A 19,202-nucleotide genomic window follows, 5' to 3' on the forward strand; every position below is an offset into this window, starting at 1 on the left:
AATGAGATGTGTGTATTTTCTTTTGTTAAAAGCATACATTCACACAATCTAACTTGTACCCACAAATGCAAAAATGTTATATTGAAAACACTGACATACGTTTATTTTAACAGCCATACAAAGCCATATAAAATCGACAGCTCTCCCGGCTGGATAGACGCTTGACAAATCAGTCAATATTGACAATAACAGTGTTGTGCCACCGTATGGTGCCACCACTGAGTTTTTGGACAGGCACATCCACTAACTGCAAACTTAGAGTAATTTGAAAAAAATAAATAAATTTTTATGATTCCTTGGTAAACCACAGCCTTGGACATTTTGAACAATAAAATACATTAAAATAAAATGCTAAATGTCATTACATTCTGTATAACTCGTCATAGTTGTATTGCATTTAATGTTGACCATTTTTCACAGTGGGATTTTTTTCTTCTGTGAATTTACAATTTCCTCCCATATGTACTGAGGTCCGCAGTGATTACAGTCTGTGCAGTTTTTAAGAAACGCACGTGAGCTTTGATTTACATGTTGCGTAGTTGTTGTTTTTGTGCCTTTTGAGAGTATACCTTTTGTTCTGGTGCTCTAATTCAAGTGACAGCATGTCGATCAAGATGCATGGAGCCGCCCCCTTCATCCTTCCCCCAATTCCGCCACCCTCCCTGCTCCCTGGCCGTAGCAAGCAGCAGTGAAGACGAGGTAGTTTTGAAGCCGTGGCATTAATGATCTCATCTCAGCCTGATCTCCGCATCCTACAGAGGATCTTATGACCAACACAGGGATAAAGTAAAATAAACGACGGTACGTGGAATGTATTTATTTGTCAGGATTGATACGAAATATTTATTCCTGAAACTCTTATCAAATGTTAGTCTGGTGAGGCGGGGGGGCTAGCTATGTTAGCTACACATTTAGCTAGGTAGTTAAACCATTTTGTAAAGCAGAAGTATACACTCCAGTTTGAGAAGGGTAAGAAATTATGTAGTTGGAAAAAATGAAGTTTTGTAATTTGAAAACGGTGTCATAATGTATCCCCATTTTATCTCGATGAGTAGGAATTGGCTAGCTAGCTAGTTATTTCAAAATGGCCTCATCTCCATTGTCGCCCCAGCTTCCCTTTTGCTCGAACTAGACAAAGCATGCGGTGCAGCTACCAGAGAAGGCCACTAGCGATTGCAATGGGTGCAATGTAAATAACTGATTTAATTTTGTAAATTTATTTTTTATTAACCTATTATGAATTGCAGGATGCACCCTCGCACTGTTGGGTAGTCAGATAATTTCTCCATTCAAATAACCATAAGCGGCCGTGGAAATATCGACGTCAGTACTGTGGGGGAGGGGAGCCAATTCCTAGGTGGAGCCATAGACGAGGAGGAGGAGGATCTCTGGTGGAGCTGTTTGCTCTTTGAAGTTTAGTGGTGTAAACTGAGACATAACACAGGGTACTTGCAACAAGCACAGGATTGAGGTTCCCTCCTTACATGTGGCAATGGCAGACTAATTGATTGGAGTAATCAGCAAAAGACAACCTTGAAGTGTTGTATGTTGTCTTGACCTATGTTTTTTTTTTATAGCCACATTTAACCTATTTGATCCTTTTTTCCATGGATATCGGCCTAACAGATTTGTATTGAACAGTCCTTTTTTAGGTTTGCAGTGTTTTATAAGGAGCAATAAGGCCCCATCCTTGCACCAGTAACTCATTCTTGTCACATCATAATGATTGCACCTCTTTTTCCTTGTTTTCAGATATCCAATCAGCTAGACTTCCTTAGTAGAAACCCGTTGTTTGTGGGGATTGGTGAATTAACATGAACACAGTGTTGTTGTTACTTGTGTAGTATTTTGCTTCTTAGTTAGAATTCATCCTTTGTTTTTGACAGGCTTCACTAAGGTAAAAAAAACAACAACAAAAAACAGAGAGAGTACATTTATATGTCTGCCTCACATTTATTTTTATTTTTAATAGGGTACCTGGCAACGCCCCTCATGAATTGGACTAGAACATTTGCAGCTATGTAAATACCATTTGGGTTCTAGCAACTTGGAACACACAAACGTTTGCTGAAGTTTGCATGTTTTCTTGTACTTCAGAGGTTTGTGTCAAAAACCTACTGTTCATACATTTTATCTGTGGTCTGATGCAGGTCCCTTTGCAGTGTTCAGTTGTTGCAGTTAAAATAATCTTACTTTTCAGTAAGGGCACCAGTCCAATTGTGTGACAGAGTATTTCATCATAGTTTATTTATGGATAAAGTCTGCATTCAAGTAGGTTCATTAACACACTCTCCTGGTTACTTCCAATGGTAAAAATATACAGTAAATGCAAGTGTCACCTTGTGATAGCATTTGTTGCTCCAGTGGTAAGATGTCCACTAGGGTGGGACCGAAGCTGAATGTTCTCCCCTGGCCAGACTGATTGATTGTGCCCCTGTGATGTCCACGGTGTACCCCTATAGCTCTAGAATAGATACAATACATTGCTAATTAGGAACGCTGCATAAGTTGCTATTATCAACTGTGCTTTTTTGCTATCAGCAAGTATATTGTTAAAATAATCTATACTGAACAAAAATATAAACGCAACATGTAAAGTGTTTGTCCCAGTTTTCATGAGCTGTAATAAAAAATCCCAGAAATGTTCCATATGCACAAAAAGCTTATTTATCTCCAATTTTGTGCACACATTTCTTTACATCCCTGTTAGTGAGCATTTCTCCCGACAGGTGTGGCATATCAATAAGCTGATTAAACAGCATGGTCATTACACAAGTGCACCTTGTGCTGGGGACAATAAAAGGCCACTCTAAAATGTGCAGTTGTGTCACACAACACAATGCCACTGATGTCTCAGATTTTTGAGGGAGCGTGCAATTGGCATTCTGAATACAGTCATGTCCACCAGAGCTGTTGCCAGAGAATGTAATGTTAATATCTCTACCATAAGCCGCCTCAACGTTGTTGTAGAGAATTTGGCAGTATGCCCAACCGCAGACCACGTGTAACCACGCCAGCCCAGGACCTCCACATCCGGCTGCGGGATCGTCTGAGACCAGCCACCCGGACAGCTGATAAAACAGGATAGTTTCTGTCTGTAATAAAGCCCTTTTTTGGGGAAAAACTCATTCTGATTGGCTGCCAGGCTGCACCCCTGTCCAGTCATGTGAAATCCATTGATTAGGGACAAATTCATTTTTTCTATTGACTGATTTCATTATATGAACTGTAACTCAGAATTTTTTTGCATGTTGCGTTTATATTTTTTGATCAGTATATTGACTACAAATGTTTGTTGTTTTGAAACTGTCTCTTGTCTGTTTTAGTTTTAGTTTTCTTTATTGCATACTTACCTCCTGTTTTTATATCCTTTGTTGCTTCGTGGATGGTTGATCCATGTAGCAGAGTAGTAACGCCAATCAATGCCCTACCCAGAGCTCTCTCTGAGGGGACGAATACCCTTACAGAAGTTCCTTTGTTTTAGTCTTATGGGAAATGTAGTCACACCAGGCTCATGTCCTGTGTTCTCTCCCTACTCTGCTCTCCCCGGCTTGTTTGTCCCTTGGAGCCAGCAGCCGACCCTGTTGTTTTGAGGCAAGTCTTCTGATATCTTCTCATTCAGGCAGAGATACAGCATCGGGAAGGTTAATGTTAACTTTTCCTCCTTTCCCTGTAATGACATTCTAGCAGTTCTAGTTTTCGGAGCATGGTGTGTGCATATCTCAAACACAATATCACATTAAACCTGTGTGGTTTCATTTGACTTTTCTTACCCAGTATGTGTCCTGTTCTCTTTTGTACTACCGGAGTGAAGTTGTTAACTCACTTTTGCCCATACTTAGGAGATGTCTGACGACAGGTGGCAGTGGGGTGGGATGGTGTGTGTACATGAGCTGATTGTGTTTTTTTTGAGAAAAATCTGACCTGTCCTGACTTTGACCGCAGTGATGGAAGGTGGTTGGTAACATGCTGTATTTTCGGTGGTTCAGTGGGTCTGTTAAAAGTGTGGTTGTTCCGCCCAGCAGGAGCCTTGCTTCAGACTGGCCTAAAATGGGCAGAAAGGGTGCAGAACAAAAGCTGCTTGTTGCTTGTACAAAAGTACTGAAGCGCTGCAGCCGGGACCAAGCTGCTATGCTAATGCCTGTGCCTCTCAACAGGAAAGGTATAGCAAACTTTCAGAAAAACAACAAGCCATTTATACTGTAGGCCACTACATGAATATTTAGCTAACCTAGAGATTCTTCATCACAGAATTCTCTTACCAATTGAAATTTAGCTTATCACCTTAATAGTTTGTCCTTATGCCACACACTTCAAACTTAACACCACACATAAGTTCATTCATTTTTAGAATGTACTTTTGATAAGTAAAATTCTGCAAAACAACAGTCTTTCATGATACCATGTGTGTTTGTGTCAGAATGGTAACGTTTTTGTGACAGATTTTTCATCAATAACACTCTCCGTCTCCCCTCACCCCAGAGAGCCAAAATGTTCCCGAAGGGCACGAAGCGCAAGTTTTCTGACTCCGGGGATGAACCTGCGGCAGGAGGTGAGGATGTAAACCAGCCGAGTTCGGTGGCCGTAAGGATGCTGTCATCCTACAGCCTGCAGCGGCAGTCCCTGCTGGACATGTCCCTAATCAAGCTGCAGCTGTGCCACATGCTGGTGGAGCCCAACCTGTGCCGTTCAGTGCTGATTGCCAACACAGTGAGGCAGATCCAGGAGGAGATGACCCAGGACGGCACCTGGCAGATCATGACCCAGGCCCTGAGTGCTGCCAACGCTGCTGCCCAGTGCTCTGCAGACCGCCTGGTGGCCACCGAGGTGCTGTGTCGGCAGACCGAGGCAACCCAGGGGGAGCAGGTACTCAAGCCCTTCCCAGCGGTGGGGTCAGAGGGTTGCCCTGCAGAGGAGGAGGAGGTGGTAGTGGAGGAGGAGGGCGAGGGGGGGGTGGCCATGTCCACGGTTTCCCCCCAAGCCCCAACCTCCTACCTGCCAGGCACCTTTGGCATGGACCCCTGCTGGGAAGAGGAAAATGGTGAAGATGAGGAGGAAGATGAGGACAGTGAGGAGTGTGGGTCTGGTTCGGAGGAGGGAGACAGTGACAGGCTTGTGGAGGACTCCAGGACAGCAGAGCAGGTCTTTGGCACGTTTGAGATCAAAAACCCTGCGCCCAGCCCCGACCCTGCCCTGGAGGAACTGTTTTCAGATGTGGATGCGTCCTACTACGACCTTGACACGGTGCTGACAGGCATGCAGAGTGCGCCTAAGATGGGGCCCTACGACCTCCTGGAGAGCCTGTCCTCCCATGGGCCCTCACCCCTCAGCTCTAGCACCAGCTGCCGATCAGACCTCAATGAACTGGACCACATCATGGAGATCATAGTGGGCTCTTGAGAAACAACACATTCCCATTCATACAGACTTGGTAGACTCTTTACAGACAATGCACATGGTGCGTACATGGATATCGTGTTATTATTATACATTCAGACGTTGAGGGTTTATGAAATTAATAACTTATTCAGTGTTACCACATGCAGGTGTGCATCTGTTAGTGGGCAGAGATTACAGCATATACCATTATGATTTTTCTTATTTACATACTTTTCTATGTTTCCTTTTATCATACAATCTATTTTTCCAGTTTTGTTTTAATTTATTGTTATGTATGGATTGAAGAACAATGTCATTACACTACACAAGAATAGAGACCGGAACATCCAAACCTTTGAAGCAATGTATATTTTCCTAAAGACTAAAACAAATATTAGTGAAATAGATGTATATTGTACGTATAGATGTATATTGAAATATATTTTTTGCAACATACAGTTTGGGAAATGTACCAGTATGACTACATCTAATCCCCCCTCCTATTTTTAATCTGACAGAGATTTTGAAATGTTAATGTAGCCCGATTCGACCAGTCTTCCTATGGTTTGGAATCAAGTCTCAAGACAGGGACCGTCCTGCTTTTTCAGGCACATTGTCCCCCCCCCCCGCTTGATTTGAATCCATCTCTTACGACCTAGACTAGATTTGTTCAAGTATTAACAGAAACTCTTGCTTGATATCAGCATTAAGAAGCCATATTTTCTGATATTTGTGTTATTACAAATTGAGAATAATGGGTTGACCCATTAAGTTATTATTTTTTAATTTATTTAATTTATTAAATAGACACAAACATGCCAAGTTGCTTTTAACTGAATTGTGTAGACCCATGTGATATATTTTATATATCACCAGGGTCTACCCCCCCCTCCTTTTTTTTTTTCTTCAAAAATAACTATGGGCCTGGGTTTACTATTCACTATGCAGTTCATTTGTGAAATGATATTTTGTACAGAATTCATCCATAGAAATGTCAATGTTTTTTTTCTTTTTCCATTTTTTTGGGATGTACAAGCAACTGCCATTCTAAAGATTTTTCAAAATGTCTTATCATGATTAAGAGATTACTCAGGCAAACCGTATCAGTTAAATCCGACAGTATTACTCCGGTCATTACTACCACAACACTCCTCTGAATGATGTCACTCTGCTTCAAACAGGAGCTAGAATTTCAACAATTGTAAAGTATATGCATTTTTATATTAATAAAAAATGTAGCATCTTTGTAAATATTTTTTATAATAAAAGGTGCAAAGTTAATTGTCACTTATTTTATTTTTTAACTAGATAAAATGTATCTGTTAGTTTAAGGATCAACCCTTTTTTTTTGTTCAATTAATGACATACCCATATCTAACTGCCTGTAGCTCAGGACCTGAAGCAAGGATATGCATTTTCTTGATAACATTTCAAAGGAAACACTTTGAAATTTGTGGAAATATGAAATGAATGTAGGAGAATATAACGCAAAGAAAAAACATGCGTTTTTATTTTTTTGTACCATCTTTGAAATGGAAGAGAAAGGCCATAATATATTATTGCAGAACATGCGCAATATAGAATTTGGCCACTAGAAGGCAGTAGTGTATGAGCAAATTTTTAGACTGATCCAATGAACATGTTCAAAATGTTGTATCAAGACAGCCCAAATGTGCCTAATTGGTTTATTGATACATTTTCAAGTTCATAATTGTGCGCTCTCAAACAATAGCATGGTATTCTTTCACTGAAATAGCTATTGTAAATTGGACAGTGTAGTTGTCTAAAATTCTTGTTAATCTATCTGATATGGGCAGAAAGCTATGTCCTGGGATTTTTTCGTTTGTTACTTACAAACTCAGGCTAATCAAATTAGCCTATGTTAGCTCAACCGTCCCGTGGGGGGACACCAATCCCATAGAGGTTATTAAAGGTAAACTAAGTTCAAGGTATTGTGTTTGATGTGAAGTTGGTGAAAGACACTAAGATGTACAATGTGTATACCAATCAGTGGACAAACAACAAAATGTAAACAATAGAGAAAATGCACACCATAATATTTTCACATGCAAATACCACTTGATTTCTATGGAATACAGTGCTTTCGGAAAGTATTCAGACACCTTGACTTTTTCTACATTTTGTTACCTTACAGCCTTATTCTAAAATGGATTAAATCTACACACAATACCCCATAATGACAAAGCAAAAACAGGTTTTTAGAAATGTTTGTAAAAACTGCGGAAATATCACATTGACATAAATATTCAGAACCTTTACTCGGTACTTTATTAAAGCACATTACAGCCTGGAGTCTTATTGGGTATGACGCTACAAGCTTGGCACACCTGTATTTGGGGAGCTTCTCCCATTCTTCTGTGCAGACCCTCTAAAGCGCTGTCAGGTTGGATGGGGAGTGTTGCTGTACAGCTATGTTCAAGTCTGGGCTCTGGTTGGGGCCACTTGAGGACATTCAGAGACTTGTCCCGAAGCCACTCCTGCGTTGTCTTGTTTCTGTGCTTATGGTTGTTGCACTGTTGGAAGGGGAACCTTCGCCCCAGTCAGGTCCAGAGTGCTCTGGAGCAGATCTTCATCAAGGATCTCTCTTTACTCTGCTCCGTTCATCTTTCCCTCTATTCATCTACCCTAAATCCCAGTCCCTGCTGCTTAAAAACATCCCCACAGCATGATGATGCCACCACCATGCTTCACCTTAGGGATGGTGCCAGGTTTCCTCCAGACATGACACTTGGCCTTCAGGCCAAAGAGTTCTAAATTGGTTTCATCAGACCAGAGAATCTTGTTTCTCATGGTCTGAGTCCTTTAGTTGCCTATTAACAAACTCCAAGCGCGCTGTCGTGCCTTTTACTGAAGAGTGGCTTTCGTCTGGTCACTACCATAAAGGCCTGATTGGTGGAGTGCAGCGGAGATGGTTGTCCTTCTGGAAGGATCTCCCATCTCCACAGAGGAACTCTGGAGCCCTGTCAGTGACCATCGGGGTCTTGTTGCCCTCCCTGACCAAGGCCTTTCTCCCCCGATTGCTCAGTCTGGCCAGGTGGCCAGCTCTAGGAAGTGTCTTGGTAGTTCCAAACTTCCATTTAAGAATGATGGAGGCCACTGTATTCTTGGGGACCTTCATTGCTGCAGACATTATTTGGTACCCTTCCCCAGATTTGTGCCTCGACACTATCCTGTCTCGGAGCTCTACAGACAATTCCTTCGACCTGGCTTTGTTTTTGCTCTGACATGCACTGTCAACTGTGGGACCTTATATAGACAGGTGTGTGCCTTTCCAATCATGTCCAATGAATTGAATTTACCACAGGTGGACTTTAATCAAGCTGTAGAAACATCTCAAGGATGATCAATGGAAACAGATGCACCTGAGCTCAATTTTGAGTCTCATAGCAAAGGTTCTGAATACTTATGTAAATGTGGTATTTCTGTTTTTTGAAACGTCTAAATCTGTTTTTGCTGTGTCATGGTGTTTTTATTTTATTCAATCAATTTTAGAATACGGCTGTAACATAATAAATTGTGGAAAAAGGGAAGGGGTCTGAATACTTTGAATGCACCGTATCTGTAGTGCTCAATAAATTATTTTCCATGAGAACAACATTACACTTCTTTACAAATTATGTGAAACTACATAATTTGTACAGTAAATTATTGACGACAAAAATATCAACACTGGGTCCTCCTTAGATTTTAGTTATTGATGGCATAATCTTACAAATAGTCATTGAAATGACTAAATCATATTGAAATATACAAAAACACATTGATCTCAAAGTATGTTCCTATTAATTCCTCTCCTTCGAGGTTATCATGTACATTTCACCTTCACAATTACAATAGGCCTTTGTCCTTACATGGCTGTTCATGGTCCCTTCGACCACAATAGTTATATGCTCATAAGGAACATTTATGTTACATTGTATGAGTGCCTTCAGAAAGTATTTCCACCCCTTGACTTTTACACATTTTGTTATGTTCAAGTGGGAGAAAAATGTATTTAATTGTCCTTTTTATTTGTCAACGATCCACACACAATACTCTGTAATTGGGGTGGCAGGTAGCCTACTGGTTAATGTGTTGGACAAGTAACCGAAAGTTTGCAAGATCGAATCCCCAAGCTGACAAGGTAAAAATCTCTCATTCTGCCCCTGAACAAGGCAGTTAACCCACTGTTCCTAGGCCATCATTGAAAATAAGAATTTGTTCTTAACTAACATGCCTAGTTAAATAAAGTTTTTTTCAAATGTCAAAGTGTAAGAAAATTGATGATTTATTTAAAATGTTTATGAAAAATAGAACACTAATATATCTTGATTCGTTAAGTATTCAATCCCCGAGTCAATACATGTTAGAATTAACTTTGGCAGCTGTGAGTGTTTTTGGATAAGTCTCTTAAGAGCTTTGCATACCTGGATTATACAATATTTGCCCATTATTCTTCAAGCTCTGTCAAGTTGGTTGATGATAATTGCTAGACAGACATTTTCAAGTTTTGCCATAGATATTCAAGCCGATTTAAGTCACAACTGTAACCAGACCACTCAGGAACATTCAATGTCATCTTGGTAAGCAACTCCAGTGTATATTTGGCCTTGTGTTTTACCTTGTTGTCCTGTTGAAAGGTGAATTTGTCCACCTGCGTCTGTTGGAAAGCAGACTGAACCAGTTTTTCCTCTTGGATTTTGTCTGTGCTTAGCTCTATTATGTTTAAAAAAACAACTTTAATAACTCCCTAGTCCTTGCTGATGATAAGCATACCCATAACATGATGCAGCCAACATCAGGCGTGAAAATATGAAGTGGTACTACTCAGTGATTTGTTATGTTGGATTTTCCCCAAACGTAACGCTTTGTATTCAGGACAAAATGTTAATTTCTTTGCCACCTTTTTTGTAGTATTAGTATAGTGCCTTATTGCAAACAGGATGCATGTTTTTGAATATTTTTTATTCTGTACAAGCATCTTTTCATTCTGTCATTTAGGTTAGTATTGCGGAGGAACTACAATGTTGATCCAGTTTTCTCCTATCACAGCCAGGTAACTATTTTAAAATTACCATTGGTCTCATAGTGAAATCCCTGAGCGATTTCCTTCCTCTCCAGCAATTGAGTTAGGAAGGATGTCTGTTTCTGTGGTGTGACTGGGTGTATTGATACACCATCCAAAATCTAATTGATAACTTCACCATGCTCAAAGGGATATTCAGTGTCATTTTTAAACACTTATCCACCAATAGGTGCGCTTCTTTGCGAGTCATTGTAAAATGTCCCTGGTCTTTGTGGTTGAATCTGTGCTTGAATTTCACTTTTCGACTGAGGGACCTTACAGAATGTGTGTGGGACAGTGACGCGGTAGTCATTCAAAAATCATGTTCACCACTATTATTGCACACAATAGTGAGTGCATGCAATTTATGTGACTTGTTAAGCAAATTTCTACTCCTGTAATTATTTAGGATCGCCATAACAAAGGTGTTGAATACTAAAAACTAAAATTTAACTTTGACATTATGGAGTATTCTGTTTAGGCCAGTGACACAAAATCTAATTGTAATACATTTTTAATTCAGGTTGTAACACAACAAAATGTGGAAAAAGTCAATTTCAGGGTGTGAATTGTTTCAGTGACAGAGAAGGTACTGTAACCGTGCATCTGTAACCGTGTTTGAATGGTTGTTACAACCTGTCATACTCTGATCTATTTCACCTGTCCTTGTGATTGTCTCCACCCTCCTCCAGGTGTCGCCCATATTCCCCATTATCCCCTGTGCATTTATACCTGTTTTCTCTGTTTCCCTGTTGCCAGTTCGTCTTGTCTTGTCAAGCCTACCAGTGTGTATTTCGTACTCCTGTTTTCTTGAGCCCGTTTTCTAGTTATGCTGGTTTTGATCATTCTGACTGTCCTCCGCCTGCCCTGGATTACTGACCTCTGCTTGCCCTGGATTACTGACCTCTGCCTGCCCTGACCCTGTCTGCAACTCTGTATTTTACGGACTCTGCCTTGGACTACCGACCTCTGCCTGCCCAAGACCTGTTGTTTGCCTGCCCCGTTTTATAATAAATATCTTATTTGAACTGTCTGCATCTGGGTCTTATCCTGAGACGTGATAATATTGAGTTATTCTGTATAATCAAAGGTAGTTCCTTGTTCTCATATCAACCACTTTTCCCTTTAAAGAATAATGCCTTAAAGACTTAAAATAGTTCTGTAGAAATGTAGTATTTGAGTTACAATAAGGAAAGTTAGCAAATATATCCATCCAGCTGAGCAGTGAGAGGCTTCCTCCAGTGGCGGACTGGGACAAAAATTAGGCCCTGGCATTTGAGACTGCCATTTGACAAATAGAAATAATCTTGTCCATAATAATCTCATCCATAGGCTATTGGCCTACTTTCACAGTGTCTGCAAACTGTTAGTTAGTGCGCACGTGCCAATACCAGTGGGCACACTCGCTGTATAATTTAATTTTTGTGAGAAAATCATCAGTTAAATTGAAAATGAAATGGAAAAGGTATATTTTTGTGCACTACATCATCACGCACAGCCTTTTATCCGCAACAAGTCAATTTGATGGAAACCCCTTGGAGTTTTTTATGTTGATTTTTGAATATTCGCATTAAAATCTGTCGGCATTTGGGTGAAAACTGAGAAAGAGTAACACAGTAGATAGGTTTTCTCCATACCTCGACTGCACTGTCTTCTGTAGCAGCATCTGTCACAACACTGGGACCAGCCGAACCAGATCTTTTAGAAAACGAGTTTGTTAATTTCATACATTAAGCAGCTGTAGCCTCAAGCCTTACTTTGGTCTCTTAACTTTTTTCGGTACTACCATTGTTTTTTTACGAGCCGTGATCTGGGCTGACTAATGACAAGAGTCAGAGCAAGGTCTCTTTGCTGATGTGCGTTTGACTTTGAACGTGAATTTTGCGCCAAATCAGCCAATCAGAAAACCGGGCAGGCCTATCTTGGTAGGGGGGACTGGACGTTGTCTACTGATCAGGCAAATGCTCAAATATATTAATATGACAATAGAGAAATTGCACAAAAATCATCATCTTAACAGGCCCAAGGGCCATCTGCCGTCTCCCTTAAAAAAGTCAATTATTTGTATTATTATTAATTTATTTTGACCATCCCACCCCCAAAAAAAGATGGTCCAATGCACCAATGCCTTCCTCTGTGTGTGTGACATATAAGGCACAATACAACCCAAGGTCATCCTTCCTTCCTCCATCCTTCCTTCCCTTTTTTCCGCAACTGCACTGCAACGAAATGTAATCTAAATTCACTCTGACATTCCGCTAGTGCACTAGCTGAGAGGAGATAGTAGAGAGAGAGAGGGGGGAGGGAAGTGTAGGGCCTACATCACTTGTCATGTAGGAGGGGCCTACTTGTAAAAAGGTGATGGTTTTTCTCTCAGTATTTCAATTATATTCACAGACTCAACCCGCCAGCCAAACAAGTGGCATGTGGGAGGAGTGTGCACCTCCACTCACCTCTTGTTTTCTCTGTCTGGAAAGGCAAATCCTGGTGGTTGAAATGTAAGAGAACTGTCTGAGATGCAGTTGTACACATGTAATAACCTCTCTGTTATACACATGTAATAACCTCTCTGTTATACTGGTTTGTGCTGATTAGCTCCATGATTCCCTGCAGTCTTACTTACAAAATGGCCAATGTCATGAAACATGTCTATGGTTTTGAGTATTAAGGCAGGTTAAGAAAAACAGAGGACCAAACTAAGGAAATATTAAGAAGTGGAGGACACCAATAATGTGATGCCATAAATAGATAAAGCACAAACAAACAATCCACATTTCCATAAAAATGTATCCACAGTGGGAAGACACACCCAATTACTTTTTTTTGGGGACCATGCACTGCCCTAGATCGCAAGCCAGGTTTCTACAGTGAGACTTGGATATGGGTATTCTACAAAACATATATGGACAAAGCTTGTTTCTTGAGGTGTTGATTGTTTTGAGGTGCATGGTCTGAAGGTCTACACGTTGTATTCGGCACATGTGACAAATAAAGTTTGATTTGAATACTTAAATAAGGTATTTCTGTTTTTAATACCATTGCCAACAATTCTAAAAACCTGTTTTCGCTTTGTCATTATGGGGTAGTGTTTGTAGATTGATGAGAACAAAACGTGTAATCAATTCTAGAATAAAGGCTGTAACGTAACAAGATGTGGAAAAAGTCAAGGGGTCTGAATACTCTGTATGTTTGCAAAATGGGGGTTGGGACTTATGAGGAAGCCAGTATGCCCTCTAGTGGAGTGCTGTGACTTCCAAAGAATTGCATTGTTCCCTCTGCTCCTGACAATAGTGGTATAAAACAGGTGTAACACTGAATAAATAACTCAATACATTCCTTAAACATTTTATAGTATCACTGTAACTGCACTCCGTATCAAAATATTAGATATAAAACCAGGAACACGCCTGCAAACTAAATACACAATATCATAGAATGTACTTTCTTTACAATCTGTATAAATAAAATGTTGCGAAAAGTGTATACTTTGTTCTCACCCGGGTAACAACCTAACCCGTTTCACCCATCTACAACAGTACAGTAAGGCTAAGCAGCATCTTCATCTTATCCTTCTCCATAGTTCAGTGCAGGAGGCTTCTTGTGGTGCTGAGGCTGCAGCTGGATGCTGCATTGAGTCAGCCACTGCTGGGAAATTTGGTAGAGGAAAGCTGGGGTGTCACCATGGCAGGAGGAGGGGGCCAGCAGCTGAGTGGAGATGAGAGTAAGGCCAAAGGTTACAGGTGTGCTCCCTGCCAATAAGAGCAGAAAGACGCCCAGTGATGCCCACTTCCTAAAAAGGAGAAGCCCAACACACACACATGGATGCACACACCTTGGTTTTGATGAGAGCAGCAGCAGGGTGGCAAGAGGTCTCTGTAGTTTCTTCATGATCTTCCAAAAAGACAGACTCACACTACGGAAGGGAAAGACCACAGATTTAGAACCCAGTGTCTTCAAAAAGTATTAACACTCCTTCACTTTTTCCAATTTTTCTTGTGTTACAGCCTGAATTTAAAATGGATTAAATGTAGATTGTCACTGTAGTACAAACAATATCCCATAATGTAAAAGTGGAATTATGTTTTTAGAAATGTTTACAAATTAATTACAAAATAAAAGCTGAAATGTCTTGAGTCAATAATTATTCAACCCCTTTGCTATTACAAGCTTAAAATAGTTTAGGAGTAACGATTTGCTTAACAAGTCACATAATAAGTTGCATGGGCTCACTCTGGGTGCAATAGTGTTTAACATGATTTTTTTAATGACTACGTCACTTCTGTACTACACACATACATACATATAATTGTAAGGCCCCTCAATCAAGCAGTGAATTTCAAACACAGATTCAACCACAAAGACCAGGGAGGTTTTCCAATGCCTCACAAAGAAGGGTACCCATCGGTAGATTGGGGGGGGGGGGTATCCCTTTGAGCATGGTGAAGTTATTAATTACACTTTGGATGGTGTATCAATACAATCAGTCACTACAAGGGAAGGAAACAGCACAGGAATTTCACCATGAGGCCAATGGTGACTTTAAAACTGTTACAGTTTAATGGTTGTTAGGAGAAAACTTAGGATGGATCAACAACATTGCAGTTACTCCACAATACTAACCTAAATGACAGTGAAAAGAAGAAAGCCTGTAAAGAATACAAATATTCAAAAACATGCATCCTGCAATAAGGCACTAAAGTAATACTGCAAAAAAATGTGGCAAAGAAATGAACTTTAGGTCCTAAATACAAAGCATTATGTTTGGGCTAAATCCAACAACACATATCACTGAGTACCATCGTTAATATTTTCAAGCATGGTGGTGGCTGCATCATGTTATGGGTATGCTTGTTATTGGCAAGAACTAAGAAGATGTTTTTAGGATAAAAATATATGGAATAGAGCTAAGCACAGTCAAAACCATAGAGGAAAACCTGGTTCACTCTGCTTTCCAACAGACACTGGGAGACAAATTCACCTTTCAGCAGGACAATAACCTAAAACAGAAGGTCAAATATACACTGGAGTTGCTTACCAAGATGACATCGAATGTTCCTGAGTGGCCTAGTTCCAGTTGTGACTTCAAATCAACTTGAAAATCCATTGTCTAGCCATGTTCAACACCCAACTTGAAAGAGCTTGAAGAATTAAAAAATATATATATTTTGCAAATATTGTGCAATACGGGTGTGCAAAGCTCCAAGAGACTTACCCAGAAAGACTCAAAGCTGTAATTGCTGCCAAATGTGATTCTAACATGTATTGACTCAGGGGTGTGATTAGTTATGTAAATGACATGTTTCTGTATTTCATTTTCACTTTGTCATTATGGGTTATTGTGTGTAGATGGGTGAGAGAAAAAAATACATTGAATACATTTTGAATTCAGGCAGTAATACAACAAAATGTGGACTAATTCAAGGGGTAGAACTACTTTCTGAAGGTCTATGCAGAACACAAGGCAGACGACTTGGCAAATATATTTCCTTCAGGGTGGAATCTTGGAGCATCATCTAGCGCAGGGGTTCCCAAACTTTGTTACTCAGTCCCCCCCCTTCCAGCATTGGGGAACATACCACCATCAGTTGAAACACAACATGCTCTTGAATACAGGGTGAGTGTCATGTTTGGCTGATAAAATGGGAATGAAATCGAAATTTCAACTTTCAAATGGTACCACAAAGATGGTTGGAGGCCCACACATCAGATAATGTTGACTTGAATGGGAATATCTGTTGTTTTCAGTCAATCCTCCATAGGAAACCAATTTAAATCATATAAATATAGATAATAGAAGAGATTACCATTTAAGTTTACAAGGGGAGGGTCCTGGAGTATTGAACACATTGATGCCAATAATATTTACCCCTATCTTTTTGAGAGTTTTTCTTTTTATTACTTGTTAAAACTTCAGGATTAGTGGGTCCCCTGCGGGACGGTTGATCTAAACTAATGCGATTAGCATGAGGTTGTAAGTAACAAGAACATTTCCCAGGACATAGACATATCTGATATTGGCAGAAAGCTAAAATTCTTGTTAATCTCACTGCACTGTCCAATTCACAGTAGCTATTACAGTGAAATAATACCATGCTATTGTTTGAGGAGAGTGCAAAGTTTTGAACATGAAAAGTTATTAATAAACAAATTAGGCACAGTTGATACATCATTTTTAACAGAAATGAAAATGTTCATTGGATCAGTCTGAAACTTTGCACATACACTGCTGCCATCTAGTGGCCAAAATCTAAATCGCACCTGGGCTGGAATAATACATTATGGCCCTTCTCTTGCATTTCAAAGATTGTATTATCTTTTACCAGATCTAATGTGTTATATTATTCTACATACCTTCCACTTTTCCACAAACCTCAGCGTTTCCTTTGAAATGGTACCAAGAATATGCATATCCTTGCTTCAGGGCCGGAGCTACAGGCAGTTAGATTTGGGTATGTAATTTTAGGCAAAAATTGAAAAAAAGGGGCCGATCCTTAAGAGGAAAGAAAATCTCTTCCTCCCAGCATTTGTATTAGTATAAAATACTATAATTGTCTATTTTTGGGCCGGATACAATATAGCTCAGATTTGTTTGCTACTTTTTTATCAACAGTGCCAATTATTTTGGATCTGACTATTGTATTTCCAATTAATAACCCAAAATGTTTCACAAAAAGTAAAGACATTCATCCAAAAAGGCTGGGTGTATTCATTTTAAAAGGACCCCATTCTTCTCATTCCCCACCTACCCATCTCACCTGGTCAGAGATGCAATTTGAGGGTGTGATTCTGAGGGCAGAAACCATTCTGCTGTGGCTGTGGCAGTGTAAGCTGGGCTTTGGCTCTGACAGCCTCAGCCTGCTGGGCTCAGCCACCAGATGGCTCCACAAGCTGCCACAGTCACTAAGCAAGAGAGAAGAGGAGTCAGATACAACCTCATGGAACACAAAAGTGAAGCTTCATACATATACAAAGGCATGTTTTTAGTTACAGTAAAAAAAAAAAGAAGGATAAATTAGACACCATATTGTAGCTGTTGGTTGAAAAGGCTGTGTGTTTTCTAGCAGCTGGGACAGAGATCGTACAGTACAGTTGGTCTCTTTAGATTCACCCAAGACCTGGAAGCACTCCTGGAAAACTACACATGATTTCTTCACATTGCCATTCTCCAGCTGTATAGAAAAATCACATATCATATTTGTACATTGTTTATTTATTAGCCTACATTTGGAAAATGGAAATTAAGACAGCTCCTATATAGATCACAATTCACAGGTAATCATTTCCTTTTAAGTAAAGTAAACTTGGAATGATCAAAAAGATTGGTGCACTCTCACCTTTGTTGATAGTTTAGAGATGTCCATGTCCATGGGTGAAGACAGAGATGAAGATCTTCCAACTGCATCCGACTTGTTGCCATTACAGGTAGAACTCCAGTCTCCAAACGCACTGTCCACCTCGGCGTCATTCTGTTCCCAAGCAGTTTGGACAGACCAGTCAACGAAATCCCCGTAAGCAGAACATAATGGTTCCTCCATTGAACGGATAAGTCTGTTTTAGGACAAGGATCAGATAATGGAAGAAATTACAATTTATCTGTCCATCCACATCCACAGACGCCCCCAACTTCTGGTCTGATCATGCAATGCTGTGATGATAAGTAGGCCATCAGTGACTTCCCTCTCTCGATTGTTATGATTTCCTGTGCAGCCCATACACTTAAATAATACGGTCAACATGTAATGAGGATAGAACCACGACATGAAGTGAATTAGTGTAATGATAGCCACAAAAACATACATGTGTACAAATTAAAACGAGAACTATACAAGCATAATTAATAAAACAAGAAACACAACCTACACATAATGCTAACCCGTTGTTAGACTGAACTAATTTGAAATAACCATATTACGTACATTATGATTACATTACACTCATGATACAGTGTATCGGAGAGGTCTACACCGTTAGATACTACGAAGTCTTTAGCTGAGAGACCTCTAAAGAGGGTAAATATTCCTTACCGATGGCGCGTCTGTAACAGGGGAAGTTTCTAAGAATCCGGAAGGTGATAATAAACAATAGTCTATGCCGCGTTCAAAAGAACTGTGAGCTCGGAACTCGGAAATCTTCGACTTCCGACTTCAGTGGGTTTCAAACAACTGGGAACTCTGAAAAAAAACGAGCTCCACTGGAAAAAAAAACGATTTGAACGGTCATCAAACCAAATTCCAACTATGGAACTCGGGCCTATACAACTCCAACTTTTCCGACCTGAAGATCAATAACGCCATGATTTAACATCATATTTTTTCCCGAGTTCCCAGTTCTTTTGAACGCGGCACAACTTCCCATTGTTTTGGATCCGCCCCGATGACGTAGAGATTGCGTAAGAGCCCAGAGCTAACCTTACCTGACGCAGGTGCATTGATAGCGAAAATCTAGACGCAACTGAAACCGACAGAGGGCGCCCTAAATTCTCAGATGTGTGTTTTAGCCACAGTTGTGTAACTTTGGCCGACTTGACAAAGTAAGAATTGATTGTCAAGACATGACTAGACAGGCACAACATTAACATTTGACCCTCCATATGGAGATACTGTATATTATTTCAAATGAATGGTGATGATTAATGTGTTGGCCTCAAGTTGGTAAAGCAATCAAGGACATTTACTGTGAGTAAACATATTTTATTTCATTTAATTCCGTTTGCCCTGAGACATTGGGAAAGAAATACACAGCCTGACTCTACTCTTAT

The 19,202-nt window shown here is 40.1% G+C and overlaps 2 protein-coding genes across 5 annotated transcripts; one reads left to right on the plus strand and one right to left on the minus strand.

Moving 5' to 3' along the window:
• Positions 1 to 639: 639 nt before the first annotated feature.
• Positions 640 to 7,692, plus strand: LOC135508110 (cell division cycle-associated protein 4-like). 2 transcript variants are annotated; one of them, XM_064928060.1, is made up of 3 exons: positions 640 to 801; positions 4,026 to 4,162; positions 4,483 to 7,692. In XM_064928060.1, the coding sequence occupies exon 3, from the start codon at positions 4,492 to 4,494 to the stop codon at positions 5,398 to 5,400; it is 909 nt and encodes a 302-aa protein (XP_064784132.1). In that variant the 5' UTR covers positions 640 to 801; positions 4,026 to 4,162; positions 4,483 to 4,491; the 3' UTR covers positions 5,401 to 7,692. The 2 variants fall into 2 exon arrangements, with proteins under 2 accessions (XP_064784132.1, XP_064784131.1); XM_064928059.1 differs by lacking the exon at positions 4,026 to 4,162.
• A 6,085-nt stretch (positions 7,693 to 13,777) lies between these two features.
• On the minus strand, positions 13,778 to 18,919 carry si:dkey-229e3.2 (uncharacterized). 3 transcript variants are annotated; one of them, XM_064928063.1, is made up of 6 exons: positions 18,858 to 18,919; positions 17,779 to 17,992; positions 17,465 to 17,613; positions 17,200 to 17,344; positions 14,277 to 14,357; positions 13,778 to 14,149 (listed from the first exon to the last, which is right to left on the minus strand). In XM_064928063.1, the coding sequence occupies exons 2-6, from the start codon at positions 17,977 to 17,979 to the stop codon at positions 14,009 to 14,011; spliced, it is 717 nt and encodes a 238-aa protein (XP_064784135.1). In that variant the 5' UTR covers positions 17,980 to 17,992; positions 18,858 to 18,919; the 3' UTR covers positions 13,778 to 14,008. The 3 variants fall into 3 exon arrangements, with proteins under 3 accessions (XP_064784135.1, XP_064784133.1, XP_064784134.1); XM_064928061.1 differs by lacking the exon at positions 18,858 to 18,919 and adding an exon at positions 18,469 to 18,820; XM_064928062.1 differs by lacking the exon at positions 18,858 to 18,919 and adding an exon at positions 18,361 to 18,458.
• Between the last annotated feature and the right edge of the window lie 283 nt (positions 18,920 to 19,202).

Source organism: Oncorhynchus masou, chromosome 21 (assembly GCF_036934945.1).
Source record: "Oncorhynchus masou masou isolate Uvic2021 chromosome 21, UVic_Omas_1.1, whole genome shotgun sequence".
Lineage (NCBI taxonomy): Eukaryota > Metazoa > Chordata > Actinopteri > Salmoniformes > Salmonidae > Oncorhynchus > Oncorhynchus masou.